Below are 27,936 nucleotides of genomic sequence, written 5' to 3' on the forward strand. Positions count from 1 at the left end.
CAGTATGTCACTAGGATAGAGTGTCTTCAGATGTTCCTCGGAGAGGCTGGAAGTGCCCAGGAGGGACAAACCATAAGTAACATCATTAGTGATTTTCTTCCAAGGCATAAAGTTCCTATTATTGGACAAGCATAAAAGAAAAGAATCTGGATACTGGGAAGTGCAGGCAGTCTGAGAGACCTTAATCCATTTGGTAAGGATCAACTCAGCAACTTTTTGGACAAAACAATTTACAACTTTGCAACCATGGATCAGTGTTTATGATCAGATTCTTAATCATGTAGGCCAGAGAAGCTGCAATTCAAAAACTGCCCCTACTGACCTGTAAATAATGGACAACATGAGAGTTTTAGAACCATCAGATTTTACTTCTGGAAAAATCTAATAACTTTCCAAAAAATGTATTAATTTCTAATATTAACACAAAACAATTTCTAACATTGTTCTTTAACTCTTCCACAGCCTCAGAAAGTTTTGTATTTAAGTTACAGTACTGCAAGGCACATACAGAACCTCCTCCTTTCAAATACAGAGCAGATATACTTCCTGAAATAATTTAAAAATCCTCAAAACAATTAGGAATACTACAAATTTAGCAATTTCTAGTTAAAAATTTTGTTCCTACAAGACCATGCACATTTCTTGAAAATGATTTAGCAAATGTGTATAAATGACTTTTTACAGTTGTACTCAAAATGCAAATATACTGAATCTGAATAATTCCTACCCTGGAAAGTACTGTAGCAGGTCATGTTTTAAATTTTAAGTTATTGCCTTCATTATAAGGGTGCATCCTCCCTGTCACCATTAAGATATCCAGACTTATGAAGGAAAAAATATGTATGCAATTATGCCCGCCTGAAAGTATTCCACTATTGAATAATCATCTCTCTTATGAATGAGCTCTCTTCCTTTATTCAATGGATTGGGATGGTACAAACTGATTTAATTGCATTTATTAAATTTTATGCAGCAACATTAGGGATTACATTTTTTTTTCTCTTCTCTTTTTTGGCCAAGCACATCTTGCTATTAAAACGATAGAATTTTTAAGAGGTAGTTTTCTCCATGATGCACTTATTTAATTTCAAATAAAACCAAAACAAACAAAATTAACATTTGTTTTCTGAACAAGGATTATGTCTCAAAAACAAAAGCTTGGTAGGATATTTGAAGCAGTTCAGTGGTTTAACCAGTCCTAAGCAGCAGTGGGAGCAGTTTTGGAACCAATGTATTCTAGGTCTTCCTCAAAACACTAGTCTACCAATAGTACTGAATCCTCCCCCACCCCCGCCCCCTGCCGGTCCACAGCTTCCTGGGGGATCATTGTCATCAAATCCATTGGGTCGAAAAGAGCATGAGGTCGAGGCTGCTTGTAGTGCTTGCGTTCGAGCACTAAGTTCTTGCTCCTGAAATAAAAGAATAAAGGCAGTTAAAAACTCCCCAAATTGAAACTTATTGTATTTGTATCTAAACTTGTTTTAAAAGCCACTTCAGTAAGAACTGGGTACATAAACTAGGGAAAATAAGAAATCTGTGAACCATACAATGGATTCTCTATTAAATTGTTTTACTTTTTTGTTTTCAACTTGCAGTGGGCCAGTATCCAGGGACTATTTCAGAAGGCAAAGCATTACTGAACGCAAGCAAGGATAAGAGAATCTGGCCCTAAGTGACTAACAAAGATGACTGAAAATAAAATCTTGGTGAGATTGTCTTCAAGTTTAGAAGTATGGTACAGAGCCTCTCTTTTACAGAACTTCTCATGTTCAAAAACTAAATGAAGCCCATTTGTTTTAGCTGCAACTGACACCTTTGACACTAAACCATTGCAGGATGTTGGAATTGCTCTGGCGCAAAAGGCAAAAGACATGGATGATGTATTCGTGTCTATTCATTCAATATGGTTTATCCAAGTTTTTCTTAAAGAGTTGTTGCATGGTAGCTCTGTCAGTTATATATTACAAATCTCATGCAGGCTGAGATACTGAATCAGAGTTAGGCTGGATATTGCAAAAAAATAAAATACCTAAGTTCCAGGGAACTTCCTTCTATCCAGCTATTGGGGCCACTAAGCATATCTTGCTAAAGCTGAGGGAATTCAAAATTTCTTTTGCAAGTCACCTATACCCTTACAGCGCAAGAGCACTGGACAGAGCCAATGATTAAAAAACTTGGATCCTTTGTGTTACGCTATCATACGAGTGTTAGACAGGTGCAGTATACGTAATTTCTGAGATGCTAAGAGTAGCTTGTGCATGTTTAAGTTACTCATACTGCCAAAAAATGCAGCCTTAAATTTGAAGCTATTTAACTCACTCCTTCATCATTAAACATGGACTGAATGGCCTACTTAATTCAGATTTACTTTGCTTTTGGAATCTGAAGACAGTCAATATCAGTAGGCAGAGTTTATGCTGGCTATGTCTGAGTGACAACAGTAAATTGTATCCAGTCACAGGACTAGAATGGAATCCAAAATTAATAGGAAATATTAAATTCCACATAACTTCTAGCTAAAGTGTTACTGAGAGATACTAAAGGAATGGTTCCAACATGCTCTTCCTAGAGCCTTTGTTTTAATACAATTTAGTTGTAATAGGAGTTTCTCATTATGAGCTGTAAATTTACTATAGATTAGCTATCCAAACATTCAGAAGTAAATGTGCAACTCTAATTTAGATTGCAAAACTTCTAGGCTAGCCATGTGCTCTGAATTATATTATATATGTTTATAGCTAACAATTTGTATGACAGCATTTTGGCAGTCAACTACAAGCATGAAGTTCCTATATAATTTGAGTTTGACATGTATATAATATAGCTGGTAGTTAAACTGCTCCAGCTAGGACAAAGATTCCTCCTTCTCCCCCCAAAAACCCCCAAAGCCTCTGCTTAACGTAAACTGCTTGTGCGAGCAGGTTAACACTATATCAAGTGGCATATTAACTTTAAGTCCTTTAGTACATGTACAATGCAAGTTACAGTCATGAGAACCATAAATGACTGACTTAAAAATCTCATCCATATTGTATTACATTGCGGGTATTTTCCTCCCTTCCCTCTGTGGCTGTGGAGGGAGTGGGGATAAAAAGAAATTAGTGGTTTGCCATTCCTGTGCCACCAGCAAAACTGTGCCTTTACCACTAATGCTCCATCAGTGTATCATCAACAAAGTGTCTCTTTCACTGTGGTGTTTCTTGGGAAACACTATTGGCAGCAGCAGAGGTACGATGATCGCCTGCAGGACCATGAAGTGAATTGTGTATAGGGGACTGACATACCAAACTGGAACCCCAGAACAGAGCACCAATTTTCAATTAAGAGTACAGAAGAGTTACAAGAAAGACTCCCACCTATGATCTTGGGAGATACTGTTTAGCAGCAACTACAACAGGGCAAAATAGTTCCATTCATGTTCATAGCTTAGTTACTACAGCATGTGCTAAAAAACCTTTGATACTATGTATGTAAGTAACATGTACGTACTACAAAATTAGAGGCACAAAACAAGTATCTCTTAATAAAATCTCTTCTAGTGTTATCAATGCAAAAAATAAAAACAGAAAAGTACTATGTGGTTTATGTTCCAACAAAACACTTCACTATGTCATGGCAATTTTAAGTGTTTGTTTTCTTCTGTCACACAATCTATTGGCACAAAATTCTACATGTAAGAATGTTACAGCTTGAGAATAGAGCTCTATGTTGAGCAAGTCATCAATACATACTCCTCCTGCTTCCAGTGAGACAGACAATATAGAGGTCTCAATGCAATTGTTCCCAGATTTTAATAATCCATGAGATTTTAATGACAGACACAATTTACTTGCTTTCCTATTTAAAATTAACATATTAACATCCTATATCGAATTAAGTACAAATAACTACTTTAATTCCTCTTTCAGATAATCAGAAGCTAAGTTCCTAAGCAAACCTTTTAATTTTGAAGTAAGATCACTTTTGACAACATATACTCAAACCATGACCTGGGTTTAAATGGACAAGTTTGAATATTCACAGTTTAGAGGATAATGAAGTGTTATCCTTCAATCCTTCTGTACACTGTCCTCTTACACTGAATTTAGCAGCCTAGGCATTAGTCTGAGATGGATGGAAACTCAATATTGAAGAACGTGTTTTTGTCAAGGAAAGGACATGATCTTGTCCTCAACAGGATACAACTTAATGAAAAAGCACAACTGAATATTGAGAGGTTGACGTTTGAGCGAAGGATAAAAGTGTAAAATAACCTCTAAAAATTGTAAAGATATGAAAATACATTTGCTCTATTTCAAAGGGTAAGTTTCAAAAGAGCCATTAATACGGCTTCTATCTGTACACTACTGACCGTGTGCAAAACTGATAGTTTACATGCACCAAACTCTATTTGCACACAAAACGCTGCTCAAAGCCATCATTTCGGTGATTGTCAAAATATGATTTTCATATGCATTCACAATCTAGCCATCAGTTTATAGTAGTAGGTTTACAAAGAGCTTTCAGTGCCTGAAATCCTGTAGCATGGTTCAAAATCCTCACAGAAAGGATATAACTCCATATTAAATTAGTTTTTAAGAGTAACCTGTAGGGTTCTATAAAATTCCAACCCTATTAAGTTCTATAGAACTTAATAGCAAAGATCTCATGTTAATTCTGAAACAAAAATGAGTGTAAACGTAATGAAATTAGTCAACTGCTAATCATTTTAGCAAGAACATGCAGCTATTGGGTTTATCCCACAATCCTATACTGCCTCTCAAGACCTCTGCAGGTAAGGAAAACTGCCCTCATCCAGCTGCCCAAACCACCTGCTTCCCCTTCCCCCAAAATTTTATGATGCAGTTGTGTAGACAAAATTAAAAATCTATGACATAGCAAAAATGAAAGTATGGACAATGTCAAAAACCCATGAATTTAATACCAAATGAACAGCAGGCTACGGTGCTCAGTGTATTCATTTTCATAATTAAAAGCCTCTCTAAAGATACTAGAACAGAGTTTCCACTCTATCACACTCGATTGCCAGCGTTTGGGACCACTGTGCCACAGATACATAGGACACAGATTAGATAGCTTCCATCTCAGTGGCAGAATATTTTCAAACTTGTTTAATGCAAGATTCAGTTGCACAGACTGCTAGAAAACTTCCAGCTAAGGGAGTCATAGCAGTTTCATTCCACCGCGAGCAGTTTTACATTCACACGGAAATTTCCAGTTACATAAAAATGTTATGGCTACAATATCTTAAAAGTCTGGAATTTGCAAGTGCTAAGGCCTGTGTTTTACTGTGTTACATCTTCGCACTTACTGCTGTAGCACTGCTTTGCTCCAATGAAAAAGTCTGGAGACCTGAGACTTAACTCAGTTGCAGTTTGTCCAGGAATTCTATGTCAATTTCCATAAATCTTGTAGAGGTTGTCAAATTATGATCTTACTAGTAAAATATTTTACTTTCTATTGTGAACTCTACAGAGCAAGGACAGATTTATTTGAGTCTCTGAAACATCTAGTATCAGGGGGGGTAGCCGTGTTAGTCTGGATCTGTAAAAGCAGCAAAGAATCCTGTGGCACCTTATAGACTAACAGACATTTTGGAGCATGAGCTTTCGTGGGTGACATGCATCTGACGAAGTGGGTATTCACCCACGAAAGCTCATGCTCCAAAACGTTTGTTAGTCTATAAAGTGCCACAGGATTCTTTGCTGCTGAAGCATCTAGCACACTTCTGAGCACTCAAAAGAAACAATATTTGTTATCAAACTATACCTGTACTAAAAATTGTAAAATTCAGAGTTACATGTCAACAAAAAATCTTGAAACAAAATGTGCTAAGGTAGACTATACCCACATGGTTGGTCTGTTTTGTCAGAGTTAAACTATTGCCTATCAATGTTATAAGCCTTAAGAAAGCACACTGCTTAATTTTGTCATCCTGCTACTGGGGCTGATGGTTGAACTGGATTTAATAGGAAAATACCTGAATGGGAGTGGGCAAAGGCCTTGTCCATCTACTCTGGCTGGTATTTAGTGTTAGGCCCCACCTTTGCTTCCATTATTTTGAAAAGCTCTGTTGGTAACCTGCTATAGTTAAGAGATTTTTTCCCTTTTTTCTGTTGAATTGGAGAAGGAAGGACATGGAATTATAACTGAAAAGGACCCCCTGATTGTATTAAAGTCGATAAATACTTGTCATTAGCCTCCTACTAATTTTCTTTCTTCCAAATGTAACTGTGTCAGGTACAGCTAGGAGCCCAGACTAGAACAGTGGGCCTGGATTTCCAGAAGCTTTTATAAATATGTCTATGCAAGATCAAGGATTTCCATTTTACCTACATATTGTTACTATGCAGCTGTAACTTACTATTCAGTAAGTACCAATTATGGATTTACCATCAGAGAGATTTTATTTTTTCCCCTCACTGTTGTGAAACAAATTAAAGGAGAAAGGTAAACAGATTGATGGAAGAAGAAAGGACAATCTTGATTCAAAAAAGTGTCACAGCTGCCTGAGATATAGTTGGTAAGACATTTAGAAGCTATATTCTACTCCTCTGTGCTTACTGAGCAGACAACAATCAGCATGTAAACGAAGACTGTCAATTTGTGGTAATGCTTTACCACACAAAGTTCTGAAAATAGCAAGCCAAGAATAGGTTACAACATAAACCCACAATTCTCTTCAGCACCTGGAGGTACCATAATAGTTCTTCACAGTGAGGGTTAGTTGTACTTTTCTAATTTCAGTTTAGGTTTGGTAGGCAGGATTATACACAAATAATTTAACCCACTGCAAAAAGGTTATAAATAATAAAACTTTACTGTACAATACAAGTAGTCAGTGAACCCACAAAAAACAGCAGTTCTGAAACGCTCTAGCATGGATCATATTTACTGGTATCACAAATATTTCCCTAACTTTCCTGTGTAATATATTTTTAGCTTCTTTTAATGCAATTTAGCAGGTAGCAATAAGAAGAACCAGCACTTTTTGGACCATCCAATCCTGGATTGATCATCAGTGGTCAAAGGACAGTGTGAGAACCTCTACCCTAAAAATACAGAACAAGATTAAAACATGCAAGTTCTTCATATAAACATAGTTCACATAATGCTGTGTACTAATAAATTTGATTAAAATTTTACTACTAGTAATTTTAATCCATCAGTTGCTAGTATAAGGGTAGCAGGATTTATGAGCTATAAAATTTTGAGATTAATCCCCAGAATGTTTAGAAGTAACCGTTTTAGAAACAGCAAGTTGATCCACATTTGCCAGACCTCAGGAGACTGCCACTCTGAACATTAGTTATGTTCTCATCTTACCTGTAAATACAGTTTATTATCTTTTGTAATAGCATCCATAAGCTCTTTCTGCAGAGGAGGGTCTCCGTTCACCCAGAGTCCATTTGCTGAATTGGCATTGAAACCATTACTACAATTCTGTTTTTTGTACAACAGCACATAAGCAGTGTCCTTTGGAAACCTACTGGTAATTTTCTGGACAGACTGAAATGAGGTAAATGTCACTCTGCTGTCATTAAATAGAAACCACTCTTTTGACATCTCATTAGCGTCCAGATCATTTTCGATAACTGCACGGGAAATCTCCCCTGCCAACAAGCTGCCATGGGAAGCTAAAGCCATATTTTTTGATTGTTGGCACAGCCCTAAGGAAGGCCCTGAACCAGTGATATTTCTGGCATAAGAATAATAATGCCCACTTTCAGAGGATATACCAGAGTGCACCACAACAGAACTTAATACATAAGGTACCAATTCTGGGCAGCACGCTTCTTCAGCAGCTGAGGGCTTCAGTTTTTTAGCAAGATTTTCTCCAGCGTCAGAGAATTCAATGTCCACGGACCAGCCCTTTGATACTACACCTAAAGAGGATGCAGTTCTTTTGACTGGTAGTTCCAAAATAAGTGGCAGAGACACATTGTCCAGGATTTTGCGCCTTATATGACACTTTGGATCATATGAAAATCTGAGGAGAGTGAGAATGAGGTATTCCGGTTCCTCCATGATTTGCATAATTTTCTCTGCATTCTGTAGAGAGGTACATTTTTCACAATAATACTTGTTGTCTCCATTTAGAATCTCAGGTGCCAGAAAATAATTTAGTAAGTCAGTAACTGAGGGAGTATTTTCACTTACTGGCTTCTGAGACACATTCTTAGTATCCTGAACTCTGTACAGATCAGAATCTGTAATATTCTCAGAGATCAACTCAGCAGGAAGGTGGTCTTTCAGAATTCCTTCATTCATTACTGTTTCACAGCCATCACTTACTGCCAGAGATGTATCAAGTGCTGATTCTTCAACAGGACTGGATGCTACAATACCAGTTTGCACCATGCAGTCATCTTTCACTTCAGAAGAATGTGTTATACTTCGCATGTCAACATTTTCCAAGGAAGTGGGAGGACAAAATGCCAGCGACAGATCTGTGAAGGCTTCTTCTTTTTGAGAAGTACTTTTGCAGTTCAAACAGCATATACTGGTCTGTAGTTTCCCTCCAAACATTTTCTCTATCAATGTTCTTTCTTCATCTCCTGTGCAAGGTGCCTCAGTAAACACTTGTGCCTTGTTGGCAGTTTCCTGTACCAAGGACTCACTACTCATCATATTCTCAGATGGCTTTGCTGAAGACAAAGCTTTCAAGGTTCTCTCCTCTTCATGCAGTCTGGAAAAAAAAAAAAAATCCAACAGATTCATTGTTTCCAAACATATTTCTGAATATCATTTTATACAGCTCTTAGGATTCCCCTCCACCCCCAATCTATACTAAACAATGTACAGTAGAATAAAAGAAACTTTGCTAGATGTTGCTTAAATTATGAACAATACTTTTGTGAATGCCGCCAGAAAAGCAAATACATTATACCTATTACAACACAACCCTGTATGGAGATAGTTTTGTCTGAGAATTGGAATATGAAAGTACGTACTCATGTCACCAAATTCTAATCAAAAGACATGCTATTTGTTATTTATTTTAATACATATATATCATTTTGATTGAATGGCTCTGTACTTCTGATTCAGTAAGAAAGCTAAAAATGTATTATTTATAGTGTCATATGGCATGCATAGCATTTCCATGGCTACAAAGTTGATCCCATTCCCAAGGAATCTAAAGGTAAAATGAAAATGCAAATAAGGAGGAAAAAAACACCATGGAGGGCCACAGGTGTCGTTTTGGGAACACTGTACTGCACATCTGGAGCAGTTTCCCACTGAGAGGCAAGTATCTCTGCTTGATTCAGAGGAGAGATTTGAATCCACAACACCTACCTCTCAATGAGTACTTAAATCAACAGTGCATAGAGCTATTCTCATTCTCTCATCTTGGCCCAATGAGCATTCAAGTGTTTATACAAAGTGTAAGCTTCAACAGGGAAACAGAGGTCCACCCAACAATAGCCTTATTCTTGAGGTCAAATCCCTGTTCCAGAGTCAGGACTCAAACCTAGATCTCCCACATCCCAGACGAGTGTCCCAACCACTGGTCACAAGGGGAATGGATAGAAACGTACATGTTTGCTGTCCCTGAAAAACTTGCCCTGGGCCAAAACTATTAGGCCAAATTCAAACAGTTGAGAGTCAACCAAAACTGTTTTTTGAAACAAAACAAAAAAACAAACACAACAAAAAACAAAACAAAACAAAATCTGTCTGAAAAATTTCATCCACCTCTACCCACAACACCTATGAGGTAGGAAGGTAGACAGATATACTGAGGCACAAAAAAGTTAATGGGTACACACATCATGCATCACTTAAGTAGCAGAAAGCGACAGAGTCCTGTGGCACCTTATAGATTAACAGATGTACTGGAGCATAAGCTTTCGTGGGTGAATACCCACTTCGTCAGACGCATGCGATGGGTATTCACCCATGAAAGCTTATGCTCCAATACGTCTGTTAGTCTATAAGGTGCCACAAGACTCTGTCGATTTTTACAGATCAAGACTAACACAGCTTCCTCTCTGACTTAAGTAGGAGAGTCAGGAATAGGACCCAGAAATCTTGACTCCCAATCTTGCACTCTAATCATCAGATCACCACTCAATTAAAATTAAGCATTCTACAAGCCTAAAGATTACCACTGAGTTAATCATTACTGTACCTGTCTAGCAGAAACCTGAGATACTCTGAGCAGTCTTGCTGGGATCTAGGAGTAAACCATGGTGGCCTGGAAGCATCAAAGAAAATCCGAGGTGCATATGCCTCCCTCTGTCAGCAGTAATATTAAAACAATAAGGCAATATATTCAAGTCTTACTAAATAACTTGGCTAAATTGTCTCATCACCTTTCTGACACCTGAACTTTGACTCCTTTTAAAAGAACTGAAGAGTATTTAACATATGGAACACCACATTTCTTTAGAAAAAGAACTAGGGCTGTCAAGAGACTAAAAAAATTAATCGCATGATTAATCACTGTTAAAACAATAACAGAAAAACAATTATTTAAAACAGTTTGGATATTTTCTACATTTTCAAATATATTGTTTTCAATTACAAAGTGTTCAGTGCTCACTTTATTTTGATTACAAATATTTGCACTGTAAAAACAAAAACTGCATTTTTCAATTCACCTCATACAAGTACTCTAGTGCAATCTCTATCGAAAGTTGAACTTACAAATGTAAAATTACGTACAAAAAAATAACTGCATTTAAAAACAAAACAATATAAAACTTCAGAGCCTACAAGTCCACTCAGTATTACTACTTGTTCAGCAAGTCACTCAGACAACAAGTTTGTTTACATTTGCAGGAGATAATGCTGCCCACTTATTTACCCGTATCACCTGAATGTGAGAACAGGCGTTTGCACGGTACTGTTGTAACCGGTGTCACAGGATATTTATGTGCGAAATGCACTAAAGATTCATATGTTCCTTCATGCTTCAACCACCATTCCCAGGGACATGTGTCTATGCTGATAACGGGTTCTGCTCGATAACCATTCAAGCAGTGCAAGCTGCTGCATGTTTATTTTCATCATCTGATTCAGATGCCACTATGGTGACCAAATAGCAAGTGTGAACAATCGATACAGGGGGTGGGTGGTAAAAGGAGTCTATGTAAGAAAAAGCCCAAATATTGGGACTGTCCATATAAAGTCAGAACATCTGGTCACCCTAGATGCCACCAGCAGGTTGATTTTCTTTTGCGGTGGTTCGGGTTCTGTAGTTTCTGCATCAGTGTTGCTCTTCTAAGACTTCTGAAAACATGCTCTACACTTCGTCCCTCTCAGATTTTGGAAGGCACTTCAGATTCTTAAATTTTGGGTCGAGTGCTGTAGCTATCTTTAGAAATCTCATGTTGGTATCTTCTTTGCGTTTTGTGAAATCTGCAGTGAAAGTGTTCTTAAAACGAACATGTGCTGGGTCATCATCCGAGACAACTATAACATGAAATATATGGCAGAATGCAGGTAAAAGAGTAGCAGACATACAATTCTCCCCCAAGGAGTTCAGTCACAAATTTAATGAACGCATTATTTTTTTTAGCGTGTGTCATCAGCATGGAAGCATGTTCTCTGAAACAGCGGCTGAAGCACAAAGGAGCATAAGAATGTTTAGCATAATTGGCATGCAAATACCTTGCAATGCTGGCAGCAAAAATGCCATGCGAACACCTGTTCTCACTTTCAGGTGACATTGTAAATAACAAGCAGGCAGCTCCGTAAAGGTAAACAAGCTTGTTTGTCTTAGCAGTTGGCTGAACAATAAGTAGGACTGAGTGGACTCATAGGCTCTAAATTTTACAGTTTTGTTTTTGAGTGCAGTTATGTAACAAAAAAATTTGAAAGTTGCACTTACAAGATAAAGAGGTTGCACTACAGCAGTGTTTTTCAAAGGTTGGGTCACGACCTAGTACTGAGTTGCAGCATGTGAGACACTTGCTCAGTGACCCAGAGGCTCTGGTCGGCACCACCAACCGGGATGTTAGAAGTTCTGCTGGCGGTGCTGCCCAGCTAAGGAAGGCTAGTACCTACCTGCTCTGACACCACACTGTACCCCGGAATGGGTCCAACTTCTGGGCAGTGGGCCATGGGGCTCTGCATACTGCCCCTGACCAGACTCTGCACTCCCACTGGCTGGCCCCTGGTCAATGGGAGCTGGGCAGAGGGGGTGGTGCCTGTGGGCAAGAGCTGCACGGAGCCACTTGCACTCCTCCAAATAGGAGCCGAACTTGCTGCTGACCACTTCTGGAGTGCAGCACGGTCTGTGGTGCCAGGACAGGCAGGAAGCCTGCCTCTACACCCCGGCTGCACTGCTGGCCAGGAGTCGCTGGAGGTAAGTCCGCACCCCAATCCCCTGCGCCCCCGCCCCAACCCAGAACCCCTTCCTGCACCCCAAACCTCTCAAATTTCAATTGGTGTTCTATTGTTTAACAGTGAGAATAAAACTGCAATTAATTGCAGTTCTTTTTTTTAAATTACGATTAATTTTTTTTTAGTTAACATCGCGACTTAACTGTGATTAAATTGATAGCCCTAAAAAGAACTAATTTTGTATAGTAGGGTAAGAGGCAAATAGTTCATGAATACTGCAGAACTGCCTTTAGTACAAAAATCAAAATTCAATCATAGGCTCTTTACAGGTCAAAAAAAGTTACAATTAAACAATGTTCTATTGTTTGCACGAAAAACTATTGAATAAGACTAAAGAGATTATAAATCTTAGCCCTATATTTTAAGCTTTTCATCATTAATAAGTTTGCAGTACATTTCATCCATGCTTCAGGACAAAAAGACATGTTCCTCCTTTCTTTTGCTATTTATCTCAATATTGCTTTACCTTAAAGTAATGTGCTTTTAAACTAACTATATAAGTGGCAGAAAGAATATAGCTATTTTCTTATCTCATTACTCTATCAGAAAAGTCATTTGCTGTAAAAAACCCAAAACAAAGTTTCTTTAAAAATTCACCTGCAAGAGAATTTAAAGAAGATAATCACTAATTTGCACTGCACAGAGCATTAGATTTTACTTATGCAAGCTACATTACCCAGTTTGAATGTTTAAAATAATTTAGGGTCTATTTTACGGTTACAGTTTCTTAAGATACACCTTCTTAAGCCTCATCTCACCTCAAAAAGACTGCCACAATGAAATTTCCCTGACTGAGGAAAAGAACATATGGGCTTTCTTGAGCATATCAATAATATTTGTTCATTTGGTGGCACTAGATACTAAGAGATAGAGGTAATTTACACTCATTCTCCTCACAGGTCTCAGTATCACATCTACACATCAAGACAAACCCTGATCTCTCCCAGTCCAAGCACCACCTCTGCGCTATCAAGCCTTGTCAGTCTTGAGTATTACAGCTAGTCTTAAAAAAGCAGATCAAGTTGACCAACACATACCTGAGTATGAGCCAAAAATGCAAAGAGATGCTGTAATTTTCTCATTAGTGAATTGCACCCATTTAGATTCAAAGATAATACATGTCTCCTGAAACTGAACGGACAAAGACAAGAATTTGTTTTGATATTAGAGTTTCAAAAATGACAGCAACAAAGTATCATTCATGCCAGGAGGATGGAATTAAATTGACAAAGAAGGGCAAAATATATAACACCTGCTTAAATGCTCAGTGGTTGTTTCTCTAAGAATTCTGTTTTTTAAATAGAAAAAGAGATAACTCTAGAACAAGAGTTGACCTCTTGCAAAACCGTTTAAATAAAAAAAGTTTAAGAACGGAGGAGCACACCAAAAGCATTAGAGCAGACAAAGTATTATAGTTAGTCTCAATATTTAATAGAGTACCACAAATAACTTCAACACTGCTGGGGGGGGAGAGGGGAGAGACTTCTCTTGGGCCTGGAGCTTGAATGCAATATTGCAGCCCTAACTTAATTTTAGATACTGAGGAAACTGACAAGTACCAACTAAATTGCTACTAACCAGGGTACATCACTACAATTTGATACTAACACTTCTCTCAAATGAACATAAAATATGAAATTTACTTTTATGACCACCAAAACTGTAGGCTGACAGAAGTGTATTTTAACACTCTTTCCTGTATGTTCTCTCTCAGTACACGATTAGCTATTAAATGCAGGGAACCTTATAAGGTTTTATTAGGAAATATGCAGCACAGGACAGTTTTAATCATTTTGCCTTTCACAAAATGTAACGTGGATTAATTTGTAACAGATACAATTTATTAAAAGGCCAATGGAATACCAAGGTCTAAAAGGTTTACACTTACTCTGTGGCCATAAAAAGTGCCTGAATAACACTGTTCATATAACATGTATTTCCTAGGTTAACTAGACCCGTTTTCCCAGTTTCAGATTTTCCAGAAAGTCTAGACAAACAAGATGGCAATGAACTGGATTGAGAAGTCCAGGCACTTTGATTGAGAATCAACTTAATCTTCTCTTCACTTGGTTTGGGCAATTCCTACAAGAGAGAAACATATTTAAACTCCACTGGCAGTATATTTCTTTGTTTTTACAACACACACTTCATCCAGGAACAGTCTTCCATATATTCCCCTTCCCTGCCATTTTGCATTCCCCCCTCCAGTTCTGGTCACCTGGCAGCCTAGAAGACGGGTTACGCAGTTTCCTTTGAAACTGCTGACAATACAATTGTTTGGCCAGTCATTAAAGGCTCATACTGAGTGGCATGGCCAACATGAATTCCTCCTGAAGGAGCATTCTGTCAACTCTAATGATACTGCAGACCCATAGCTTTGGAGGTCACCTTTAATCTGCATGCTCCTGCTCTCTCTGCCACCAAAAATTGCCTCTTAAGTGTCATGTTAATAGCATAACAGAACATCCTCTGTTCTGCCAAGTTAGAATCCCAGACTCAAATGAATAAAAACTTACACTCAAGTGTAAGACTATGGATTTTTTATCTCAAAACAGGAAGGAATATGTCCATACATACTTATTTATTAATTGCAGCGCTGTCAATACAAATTATATCTGAAAGTGGTTTCTACCAACATACTTTAATACATCATTTGTATTATACGCTTTACCTCAAAAACATGAAAACATACAGAATTTTAAGTAAAGAACGCATAACAATGATCTACCCACAGAAGCATCCAAATTGAAGCATCTTAGACAAGTGTCTAAGGTATCTTGCCTTTATTTGTTAGCTAACACTCCTCCCTTGTCCTAAGATTAACCTCAAAGGTGAGACGGACACTGAAACCCACTTGCAAATGAGGAACCCTCTCACATTGCACACTCATTCTTCCTCCATAATAAGTAGTTCCCTTTTTCTTCAGTCAACAGTCACTGCTTTCCTGATCTCTTTAGGGCCTATTTAGTATTTCAATTCAATTCCCCATATTCGAGAGACAATCAATGCCTTGTTGTTTAATCGCATTCTGTATCTTCATGTGGAAACTAACAGATTGCAGTGCTTCTCTTCAGTACCATAATCAATCCAAGTTGAGTAATTGGGTTAAACTGGATCACAACAATGGCATTTCATCTGATTGGGCCCTTACTTGGGCATGTTTGTGTCCCTCGGGGTGGAGGGTGCGGGGGGGGGAGAGGAAGAGGAATCTGCCAGCAGTATGTTTCACCATCTAACATACCAGAAGTGAATACAAACTGAGGCATGACTGTGAAAGAGTGAAGTCTAAAGTAAAATAGCACACAGTTCATATAAAAGAAAATAAATGAATTATAGTCAAAGGGAAGCTAACCCCCCAGGGTCCAGAGACTGGGCAATAGAAATGAGAATTTAAAAAGTTATCATGGCTTGCATATTTTAATTACTCTAGTCTTCAGTCTCCAGATGAACATGCTTCACCTTCCCCCAACACCTCATTCCACTAAGCACTTTCAGCCAACCTTAATAGCAAAAAAAAATGCTCAAATCAGACTCTGGAGATTCCATTTGATAATTTAAAGTTATGCAATCTGTTGATTTAGAGCCAGTTTGCTGACTTGGTTTAAATTTAAGTCACTGCTTCTGTAAAGTAAAGTTTGAAAATGGCACAGAGATGGCACACACAGTTCGTTGAGCACTGTTGCTGAACTTAAACACCTTAACAATAACTGTGAACGGTACTAAGTGAGCTCTGGAGGCAGAGCAGTTTCTCGTTTCATTTAAACATGCATCACCACCACAGGGGGAAAGTGTTTACACATACAAAAGGGAAAGGATTCAATGGAATCCCTAGCCTCAACCTAGATTTGCTTCTAATAAAATAAGCTAGAAATAGGCATATCCAATTGGTGTTTCCTATCCCGAGAGTACAGGAAGCAGTCCGCATAAGAGAAGACACATAAGATACCAGATTTAAAAAATAACAGCCACTAAAACCCCAATCCATTCGGTCTTGAAGAGCAACTGTCTCTGTGTGCTGGAGATGGGGTTGTATTAGAGAGGTATAATAAATAGCAGCATTGAAGACTTGAGACTCCCAGTTTTGTAGCTCTTCCGTATGAGTTTGCAATGAGATGCTCAACTCTGATATTGGAACAAGAGTGTAGAGATGGTTAAGTGAACTGGAAGGAACTAAATAAGCAGATAAAGATTTTGAAAAATAAGAGTTAAAAAATAACCTGTTTAACACCTGTGTCTTAATTACTTCATAATTTTCAGCCATTTTTATTTAAAACAATTATTAGCACACAATGCTCAAGATAAAATTTTCCCTGTACAAGCACATCTGCAGGTCATACGCTAATACAGGGTTCAGCTAACTTTCAGAAGTGGTATGCTGAGTCTTCATTTATTCACTCTAATTTAAGGTTTCGCGTGCCAGTAATACATCTTAACTTTTTTAGAAGGTCTCTTTCTGTAAGTCTATAATATATAACTAAACTATTGTATGTAAAGTAAATAAGGTTTTTGAAATGTTTAAGAAGCTTCGCTTAAAATTAAATTAAAATGTAGAGCACCCCGAACCGATGGCCAGGACCCGGACAGTGTGAGTGCCACTGAAAAAAAATCAGTGTGCCACCTTTGGCACGAGTGCCATAGGTTGCCTACCCCTAATTACTTTCATCTTTACTAGTCCTCTACAATCAATACTTAAGTATTAGATCAAAGGTTTCATATCTCAAAGAAAGCATTCCTTTAGCATTCACATTACAGTACCTTAATAGCTTCCAGAATAGGTTCATAGAGTTCTGGAAATCCCGAATAATGATACATCATACAGTGTATCAACTCAGTCAGCTGCACTAAGAAAGCTGCACTGGAAGGCAAGCCATTGTTTTTAAAGGAGTGAACCAAGTTGACCACATGTGGAACAAGCTACATAAACAAACAAACAAAACAAACAAAAAATGAGTTACAACAATTACAGCTCCTATTTTGGATCTTTAAGAAAAGAACTTTTACTATTCAATACATTAGATCAGAGATCAGCAACCTTTCAGAAATGGTGTGCTCTAAATTAAGGTTTCAAGTGCCAGTAATGTATCTTAACCTTTTTAGAAGGTCTCTTTCTATAAGTCTATACATACAATAGTTTAGTTATATATTAAAATAAATAAGGTTTTGAAAATGTTTAAGAAGTTTCATTTAAAATTAAATTAAATTAAAATGTAGAGCCCTCTGGACTGGTGGCCGGGACTCGGGCAGTGAGAGTGCCACTGAAAAAAATCAGCTTGCGTGCCACCTTTGGCACATGTGCCATAGGTTGCCTACCCCTGCATTAGATAGCTGGAAAATATTCATCAGAAAAAATACACCACTATTCTATCCCAGCCCACCCTACATTTTTAAACAGAATTGTTTATTTTTCAGTCTCCTCTTAAGCACATTTGTTTCAAGTTTTGAAGCTTTAAAAGCAGGCATTCTGGAGCATCTCCACATTTCAGAAAATCATTTTAGCAATAAAAGATGTATCTATTTTAGGCGATACATTAAAAATTTTTTGATTGATGAATACCATATCTATGATCTTAAGGGTATTATTTTTTACATGCTCATTCTTATACATTTTTCCACCTATATGTATCCTACATCTCAATCATTTTAGTAATGGAAGTTTTTACGTCTGGGGCTGCTATCCATGGTTAGTCAAGGATGATACAACTGGCAGTGAAGTCTGGACTCTCCCCCTTCCTTCAACATCGTTTACCAATCACTGGAGGCCAAATTCTGCCCAAAGTTTCGTCAGTCATACCACTTAAGAAAAAGATGACAAAAGAGTAGCTAAGAACAGAGTTTGGCCTGCAGATTCTTTATGCACATAGCAGTAAAAACCTTACATGAATCACAGATTGAGTTTTCAGGGCCAGAAGTTATAAAATCTGTTGACTTGTGAACAGAATAAATTTTGTCCAGAAGCACTGAAATAAACATGAAACCCTAATCACCAATTTTAGTCATTTCCACTTGGAACCACACCATAAATATTACAGGTTGGCCCACTTTAACAAAACAGCTGAAGACACTCACAATTTAATTACTTACCAAGTGAAAAGCCTCTGGAGAATGCTGAAAACTAAGCAACATGTGAGAAAGGACAGCCAGAGCACCAGGCCTCACAAGCGGAAACCAAAGTCGATTAAAAACCTTAAATAAAAACAAGTCAGTCATTTACTTGAGCAAGTCTAAAAAGAATGAAGACTCTTAAAATAAGCAGAAATAACTTCCAGGTTTACAAAGAATATTTTGAATAAGACATGTTTGCTATGCTATAACCAACGTCTACAAGAGACATTTATACTCTACTACACTGGGTATAAAGGCATAATATATTGTGGCATAAAAGCATGCTCTGCAGCTGCACAGAAATTAAACAAATCCCCATCACAACATTATTATCCCACATACCAGTTCTATCTTAAGTAAAGTAACATCGATGAGAATAGTGAATTTCTGGACTGCAGCTAGTCCTTTCAGCAACGCAATCACCCATGTCTCCACATGCTGAGCCAGGGGCCAGGACAGCCAGTCTATCATTCTGAAGGGTGAAGCAAAAGGACAAAAACAAATTAACGATATTTCAACTGTTTTTCTGATCTCAGGTATTCTACATACATTTATATTACTTATTTAATCACACGAGTTACACAAGGGTCTAAACAAAGCAAGTTGGGGTGGGGGTTGAGGGTTAAAAAAAGACAAGATCAACTCCCTACTTAGTTACATAAGGAACTATGCATTGTTAAAATACACACATAAAATTGTAAATTTGACATACAATTATGAACATATGTTTTTTGCAAAAACTATTCCTGTTAGCATAATGATCTCAGTCAGTTTATGGTTGAAGTTCATTTTAAGAGAGAAAAGAAAGCAAACTGATTGTACTGAAGGAATCACTCTCTTCCAGCTTGTTACTGAGGCTACATCTTATAGTGGCACAGAGTTCAGGCACGATACATGCAGCTACATGCTGCAATGGAAAACAGGCTGTGCCATACCTGCCACTGTAGTGAGTAGCTACATAATGCAGGGAAAGGTCCTGAGGGAGCAGCAGGATATTACACTGCTAAAAATGGCAGTGCAGACATGGGAGACACAGCTTGGGCACACAGAGAGCCCAAGCAGAGTATATACCCTGGGGGTTCTGGTGTACAGGACACTCCACTCACCAAGGCTCACTCTCTATACTGCTGTTTATACTCAAGCTAGCTGGGCACGCAGTGTCAGTAATCTACACACTGCCAAAAGCGTAGATGTACCCTAAAACCACACCCAAATTGCATCCATGTTGAATTAAGATTCAAAATTCACAGATAGTCCTTGTGACCTCATGTGCTTCTGAGTTACAGGAAACCAGACTCCCTCTAAGTAGACAAAGAATGGGAAAATTGAGGATGGCTGCACACTTTACCACAGAAAGTAAAATAAGTGTCATAAAGACAGTGTTCTTTGCAGCCTTATTTCAGCTATATGCTGCCTGTGTGCTAATGTGTCTTACCAGGTGTAGTCACAAACGGTGGAGAGAAGATGTGCAAAGGAGTTTGGCAGCATCTGGGTAGTGTGATAAAGACTAATGGAGTAATGAAAAAGTAGGTAAGTAATGTATGTTCTTCTAAATCAAGATCTTTTCTAAAGGAATTGTGAATTAGATTATTTTCACTGGAAATTAAGGATACAAAACATGGTGAGAACAGCTACATTGATTAAAATAACTGTGGTCTAGGATCATTATAATGCACTGCCTCCTGAAAGATTAAAATTCAGATCTTATACTCTGAGGAACCTTACTCTATGGTAACTAAAAGGAAGATACATTTTTCTACTGCTCTTGAGCACCCCTCCCTCTGGCCAGATGGAAGATCACTGCAACATGGGGTTTTTTTTGTGGTGGGAAACGCAGAGGGGAATGTTAAAGGCACACTTCCTCACTTCTCTCCTAATTTTTTTCTCAAATGGGTGACTACTCCTTGTAATATGGATTTGCCCCCTTAATGAAAAGAAATTTTGCTCTTGTAATCATTCACTGTCAATGAGGTTAACTTCATACGCTTGCTCTGTATTAGCTCTACATTTGACAACATATTCTAAACCAGTCAGAATGTATTTTACATAGTGTGCTGCACAGTGGTTAAGGCTTTACGCTACCTCTTCTCTAGATAGTATGAGCTTTCAAATACTAACAAAGTATGGTTCAAAATGTAATTTTAATATTTACATATATTCTCCCAGTTTGCAAACCAAACACTGGAGAGTTATTAGTGCACATAAACATGGAGTCATAGATATCCCATACTTTCAACAGCAGTACACTCAGTGAAGTAGTACTTTTTACAACAGAGGACCAAACACACCTGTCAAGAATGGTCTAGCTAATATTCCATCTTGCCATGCACGCAGGGGACTGGATTAGATGACCCCTTGAGATCTCTGCCAATCCTATTTTATGATTCTATATTAGATCAGCTGTAATAAACTAAAACAAGATCCTGCACTATAATTGTAGAACAAAAAATGAATGTCAAATTATAACAGATCTTAATTAACAACACCTACCATTTAATTTATAAGCCATTTTCAAGAGTTTACACAGTAATAATAAAAAATCAAATTTGGCTGAAGTTTAGTGTCCAAGGTGTGAGAAGTTACTTCAGATACTTTAACACCTGAAAACTGGCTGCAGCACACACAGTATGCTGTTCATAAAGCTTATAAACATGCACTGAAAGGGCAAAGTATATGCTCTCAGGCACTAAGATAAAGAGAATATGTAAGCATATATTGCCCAACTCTTGACTTCTCACTTCTCCCTGGAGGGATGGGGGGAACAGAAATGACAAAGCCTGAAACCTGAGCTTCCCATCTGCAGTTGAGAAGACAGACAATACTGAGGTTATGTATTTGTATGGTGTCCAACTTAATATCTACACCTTACTCTACACTATAGCACTTGTCTACACTAGAAATGCTACAGCAGCAAACAATTCTTCCATTGACCTAGCAGGGTCTATGCCAGGAGTTAGGTTGAATTAATTATGTCACTTGGGGTGGATTTTTAACACCTGAGTGATGTAGTTAAACTGATCTAATTTTCTAGTGTAGACCAGACATAATTTTTCTTTAAAATAAAAAACTCCATCAGCATTACCACATTAATGATATTGCTTATCAGTAAATATAGTTCAGAGCTGTCTCTATATATTCACATTTTTTGTGACAGGCTTCCTCCATGCTACTTAAATAAAAAAGCCTCCTTGAAAGAAGGCAGTGCAGACTTGCCCTACTAGGCTCCCAGGCAAATGTCAAAGCAGAGGACTGGTAGATGAAGACAAATGTTAGAACCAATTCAAAGCTATTTAATCTGTTCTGTTGTTAAGGTTCGCACCCCCACCCACCTAAAGAGACAGAAGCCAGGAGATGATAGGTATGTCTGGTATCAGAAACAAGGATGATGTAATGTTACTCTTCCTCTGACCAAGATGAGGCAGCCTCAGCAGCCCCTCAGTGGATCTGGTGTCTCATTTTCAAGACCCTAAGGATCTTGTCTTCCTTTTAAGATGAACAGATCTCCCCCTACAAACACACCCTGCTTCAGAGGAGAAATCCTTCAATCCAGCTCTATGCCTTCCATTGTGAACCCAGAAGGCTTCAGCCAAGAATAACCCTGTCCATACAGGGGTGTCATAAGTATCATAGCATGCACAGAAAGCAGATTTGGACACTGTATTTCCCTCTGCAACAGTACCATTCACTATTTTTTTTTATTCACACCAGGCTGATAGCATAAAAGAGGCATTCAGCCCCAAAACTGGGACCAAAGCATCACTGCTTAAAAGTTGGTAAATTCCCATAGTAGCAGAATCCTGCAAAATTCAACTTTTTCCACATCCTTTCCCACAGGGAAGGTATTGTCATGTTTAGAGCCCTTGACCTTCTCTCTAGCCAAGGATCCATAGGTGGGGAGGTCAAAACAGTGCTAGAGCCCTTGCTGAGGTACTTGATACAGGCACTCAGCCTTCTCTGAGCACACTGGAGCTGATGCTGGGAGCAGCTACATGTCCTGGGATAGGTCTAGTAATCCTCAACAGGAGAGTAATTTCCTCTTTATTCTTGATTTCTGTGGCATCGAAGAAGCAATGAGACTTTTCCTACATTACTAATCTCCAGCTCTAAAGATTCTGCCATGTGTCCCAAATGTTCACAGAATTCTACATTATCTGGTGGTGATAAAAATGAGGCAGCAACACAGTCCTTAGATGCTGAGGACTTTCCAATAGCATTCTGATATTCAGGAGATTTCTCTAGATCATTCACTACACCTCCTCGCCCTTTAAAGTCAGAGAAGATATCAAATGCTGGCTAAAGGTGTGGAAGAGGAAGAGAAGCCAGTGCTGGTTGGCAGTAACAAGGGAGAGGAACAGAAGGGAGAAAGGAGACTACAGAAGCAGCAGCAGAAGGGGGATGGAGGAGCAGGCTTATAATTCTCTTGACAAAGTGTCTAGATATACAGCTAATTACCTAAAGGAATTAAATGAGGCAGCTCTTAAAGTACCAAATGTTCATGCTGTTAAAGAGAGTGATCGTGCAACCCTGACAGGTACTACTTCTTAGCTTACCAGAGGTCAGTAGTGCCTATTCCACAAATAGAAATATGCAAAGACAATTCTCAAAGTATTACTACACCATCACATTGTGTTCAAGCACTGCTCAAACAACAGGTGATTCTAAGAGATGTAATACCTAGGCATAATATGGAAGTTATAATCTCCTAGCACAGTGCTGGCAAACTATTAGTGCTCCTAAAGAAGCTTCTTATTTTAACTCTGAATTTTCTGGCTGTCAGTTTTAGATTGGACACATTTTTATTTGAAAGTGACTTGCTTTTACAAGCACAGCAGAAGTGCAGTCAGGTTCGTTTAAAAACTGAAAATCAGCACACTGGCTCTCAATAAGTGTGTGTGTGTGTGTGTGTGTGTGTGTGTGTGTGTGTGTGTGTGTGTGTGTGTGTGTGTGTGTGTGTGTGTGTGTGTGTGTGTGTGTGTACACGTGTACACATGAAATCCAAGCACCCAAACTAAAGTGAATCAATCCCTGAAACCTCATGTCTTCATATGGAAGAAGGCAATTAAGCCATATTAATCAGATTCCTCAAAATAGCACTCACTTGAATTTATGGTTAAAGATATAGACAAATAAACCAGAAGGACTGAAAATAATTAATATGAAGGTAAGTATCAAATTCAAGTGTTTTCAGAAAAAAAGCACTTCACATTAGTTCTCTTATAGCTAAAATAAGAAGGATTTTAGACATGCCCATAGTTCGGTGTCTTTCTAGTCTATTCACTCTCAATAACAAGAGCTGCTGGGTTAGACCTTGTGAAAGAACACATTCAGAGGACTATTTTCTTCAAGAGCTAAAGAAGCCCTTCTCTAGTTCTGGCAGTTTTCTAGATCACCATTTACATTTCTGTAGCTACTAACCAAGTCTGCAATTCAGTAACATGGCATGTTGACATTTATAGTCATGAGGATCCCCAGTGCTTAAACTGGTGAGAAGAAACCCGGTGGGAAAATGATTCATGACATCCTTCCTTCCTCCCTCCATTGCTACAATACCCAGTCAACTCCAGCTGAACAGTATTTGGAAACTTGAAGATGAAGCCAGGAGCAGCCCACTTCAAATCTTCATGAATTTTCAACAGAATATCACAGTGGAAGTCAAATAACTCATCCTCCAAACTGTCTGTCCTCCTCAAAAGAGGACAGGACACAGATGGAATTGGGAAAGAGAAAGCAGCAATGCATCTAAAAGAGGCTGAATCCATGAAAATGAGGCCTATGCCCTGTGAGGTTCACAGGTTTAGCTTCTTTCCCCCAAATCTAAAATTCCAAGCTTCCTCTCAATTTCCAGCTGACATTTTACCCTCCTCTTGATTTTGCCATGGCCAAGTATGATCAGGCCACATTAGTGAATAAGGCAACAACATTTCACTGAAAACTTGATGGTGACATATCTGTGGCATTAGAAATACAAATTCATTTAAAGTTCCAGGTAGTGCAATATAAGATTCTTAGATTTTCAGTTTAGATTTTTATGGAATTTAAGTGGCAAATAACTTTACAAAAGACATGAATTAGAAAAAGGCTTATCCCCCTTTTCAATGAGAAACAGTACCTGCAGAGTGCTTGAGTCATACTTGCATCTTTTACATTTGGATCTGTGGTAAGGCTCCTGATGAGTACTGTAATCATCTGTAATGGGATATGCTGCACAAGGCTTGCCAGTGCAACAGAAGGCTCAAATGAAGTATCTATAATAGTTGAACATGACATCTTGTAAGAAACAAAAACACGGACACAGCTATGTTTTACTCCTATCCTAGATAAGTGTTTCTGTAAACTGTTAAACTTGCTGCCATGACCTGCACAAGTTACTTCAGCATGTACCAAGATAAAAATAAAATTGAAACTAACATTTGAGTGGAGGAAACACTGACCCTGTGAGAATATTTATTCATTTCCCCGATAGATATATGCAGGAAAGTGACATGTTGCTCAACACAACATTTACGGCCTAATTTATTTTGACAGGCTAAGACAATTGAATCATGCTCTTTAATCCAAGAATAAGCCACAGAACTAGTTTAAATGAGGATTTGTTGCACCGGGCGTTAATAGTTAAGAGTCAGGTTTAGCTGATACTCTGCAATATGTTGTATCACCACTTCTCTGGTGGCCACACCAGTTTCTGCAAAAATAAATAGACTCTTAAAATATCAAGGTTCTAGAACTTTCAGTTGCAAACACAACCTCCGCATGTGAGCCAATATGCAAGCTCATTAAAAGAGCATTGCATTAAGTTTATAGACCTTAAGGACAGAGGAGATCATTATGATCATCTAGTTTGATCTCCTACATAATACAAATCACTGAACTTCACCCACTAATATATAGCTTTAATGTATGTATGTATAATACTTTGTATGTGTCAAGCTTTCTGATGAGCATTTGCACAATGCTCTGAACAGCTTTATGATCTTAGCTATCAGAAACCTTAAGCAAAACTGGGACTGAAGGCATATCTTGAGATGAGTATTAACACTTTCCATCCTAAACTGACGTGTGAGAGGTAACAAATTGTTAAAAGTTAAGTCACTTTGCTGAAAAACAGTTTACAATTAACAACTTTTACCCATAGTATAAAAAAAACCAAAACCACAATACACCAAGCCATATTGACCATAGCAATGTTACATTTCTAAGAGGGGGTGTGTATGCTAGGGAAAAGGAGTTTCCTTTTAAAATTCTGGGAAGAGGATGACCACAAACTTTTTATCTTAGAGGCTGTCATCTGGATACATGACCAAATCCCAAACACAAGCACATGTGCGCACATTACTGCTTCTCCACATTCATTCTACTGGTCACTTCGTAAGAGATCCTCTTATTTCCCCCCCCCACCTTTGCTATGACCACCTGCCCTACAGACTCCATTATTCTAGGGCAGACCACTTTCCATGGGCAATCTGTTCATTTTAATAAGTGGGTCCATTACTGCAGTATCCAGTGTTGCCAACTCACGATTTTGTCATGAGTCATGATAATTATTATTTTCCTTAAAGCCCCTGCTCCTGGAGCCAAGGAGATGTGTGATGATTTCTGCCTTCATTCTTAAAGAAAAAGTAAGTTTCTAGTCCTCGCTGCTGTGGAGAAAGCTTCAAAATGTGACCCCAGTCACCCTAAAGCAGGGGTCGGCAACCTTTCAGAATTGGTGTGCTGAGTCTTCATTTATTCACTCTGATGTAAGGTTTCGTGTGCCAGTAATACATTTTAACATTTTTAGAAGGTCTCTTTCTGTAAGTCTATAATATATAACTAAACTATTGTTGTATGTAAAGTAAATAAGGTTTCAAAATGTTTAAGAAGCTTCAATTAAATTAAAATGCAGAGCCCCCCGGACAAGGCCAGAACCCATGCAGTGTGAGTGCCACTGAAAATCAGCACCCGTGCCGCCTTCAGCACCTGTGCCATAGGTTGCCTACCCCTCCCCTAAAGGCTCAAAAAGCAGAAGGCAAATAAAAAGAACACCACATCTATTAATTTTTACAAAATCTCATGATTTTAAACCCACTCGTGATTTTTGGTGATCCTGACTCATGATTTCTGAACATTTAGGGCTGGTAATACCAGGTATCTGAGGCCTATCATGGCACCACCAGGCAAAACCCAACATCCCTATGGTGCCAGCACTGGGCAAATAGATTGTGTGTTACCATTCCAGTTTCCTGCTGTGCCCATGCCCCAACCCAATCCTCCTACACAGCTCAGCTCTCACCTGTGGAGGAGATAACGGCGAAGAGCTCCTGCAAAGAAGGCAACAGCGTGTCGGGCTCGGCCTTCCAGATGCTGCGCAGGAGGCCGCTGACCTGGGTGACTTGGGAAACATAAAGACGCAGCTCGGACTCCCGGCTGCCCTGGCTCTGGAAATGGGCAATGCTGCGCACCAGCTGCTGGCAGAAAGCGAGCGAGAGCTTCCTGCCGCGGGGCAGGCACTGCGGGAAGTCGCCCAGCAGCTGGCACAGGCGGGCGCAGAGCGGGGGCGCGGGCCGCTCACACACCATCCGCAGCGCCTCTACCTGCAGCAGCGCGAAGAGCTCCAGCACCGAGGGGCAGCTGATGATGAGGCGCAGCCCGGCCTGGACGTAGTCCAGGATGGCGGGGTCGCGGCTGCCCAGCCCCCCGTAGCCGCGCTGCAGCAGCCCCAGCACCAGGCCGCGGTTGAAGAAGGCCTCGAACTCGTCGCGGTGGAAGCGGGCGTAGGCCTCCAGCACCTGCCGCCCCACCTGCCGCTGGAAGGAGTCGGGCCCCTGCAGGATGAGCCGGGTGCTGAGCGCGAACATGGCCCGGCACTGGGCCTGGCTCAACGGCGTCTCCGCCGACTCCACCACCCGCCGCACGATCACCCGCTTCACCGGCAGCGGGTGCGACGAGCTCACCAGCCCCTCCAGGATCTTGTCCATGGCGGGCGCCGGGGCCGCATCTACCAGGCCCAGACCGCACCCGGGGCCGCCCGCTCCCCGGATCCCTCCCTAAGCCCCGGGGCAGCCGCTCCCGCCTGCGCGGCGGCTGTTCAGCATCGGGCCGGCGTCGGGCTCCCCGGCTCGGAGGCCCTGACGAGAAACATACACGCTCCGCGCTGACCCGGAAGCAGAGAGGCGCAGGCAGGAAGTAAGAGGGACACGGCTAAGGGCCCTAGCAACGCGCATGCGCCATCCTGCCTATGCTTGCGTCGTCATTGCCGCTGCGCTGCCCAATCACAGGGGACAGAGGTTGGGCGGGTGGAAGCGAGGGCGGGGAGGCGTGAGGTGGGAAGAGCGTGTGGGCGGAGCCGGGGGTGTTGGGGGAAGTCGCACGTGCCCTCATCCGTTGTTTGGGGCTTGGCTGCTGGAGCCGTTTTGCAATGAAATGCCGCGGAAGATGCCCAGCTTCGTCTCTGTGCCCAGGTTCACAAATCGCTGGAGCCAACTGGGGCCTGAATTTGAGGCA

General features: G+C 39.6%; 1 protein-coding gene across 3 annotated transcripts; it reads right to left on the reverse strand.

Annotated features, from left to right (window-relative positions):
- Positions 1-347: 347 nt before the first annotated feature.
- Positions 348-27,706, reverse strand: USP38 (ubiquitin specific peptidase 38). Of its 3 annotated transcripts, XM_030563701.1 has the most exons (10): positions 26,726-27,702; positions 24,566-24,701; positions 18,799-18,928; positions 18,436-18,537; positions 17,110-17,268; positions 14,243-14,436; positions 13,392-13,485; positions 10,136-10,242; positions 7,327-8,689; positions 348-1,409 (listed from the first exon to the last, which is right to left on the reverse strand). In XM_030563701.1, exons 1-10 carry the CDS (start codon positions 27,408-27,410, stop codon positions 1,248-1,250), a joined length of 3,132 nt encoding a protein of 1,043 aa, XP_030419561.1. In that variant the 5' UTR covers positions 27,411-27,702; the 3' UTR covers positions 348-1,247. The 3 variants fall into 3 exon arrangements, with proteins under 3 accessions (XP_030419561.1, XP_030419563.1, XP_030419564.1); XM_030563703.1 differs by lacking the exon at positions 17,110-17,268 and having other exon boundaries at positions 26,726-27,706; XM_030563704.1 differs by lacking the exons at positions 24,566-24,701; positions 26,726-27,702 and adding an exon at positions 19,892-20,106.
- Positions 27,707-27,936: the final 230 nt, after the last annotated feature.

The sequence above is a fragment of the Gopherus evgoodei genome, chromosome 5 (genome assembly GCF_007399415.2).
Source record: "Gopherus evgoodei ecotype Sinaloan lineage chromosome 5, rGopEvg1_v1.p, whole genome shotgun sequence".
Classification (NCBI taxonomy): Eukaryota; Metazoa; Chordata; order Testudines; family Testudinidae; genus Gopherus; species Gopherus evgoodei.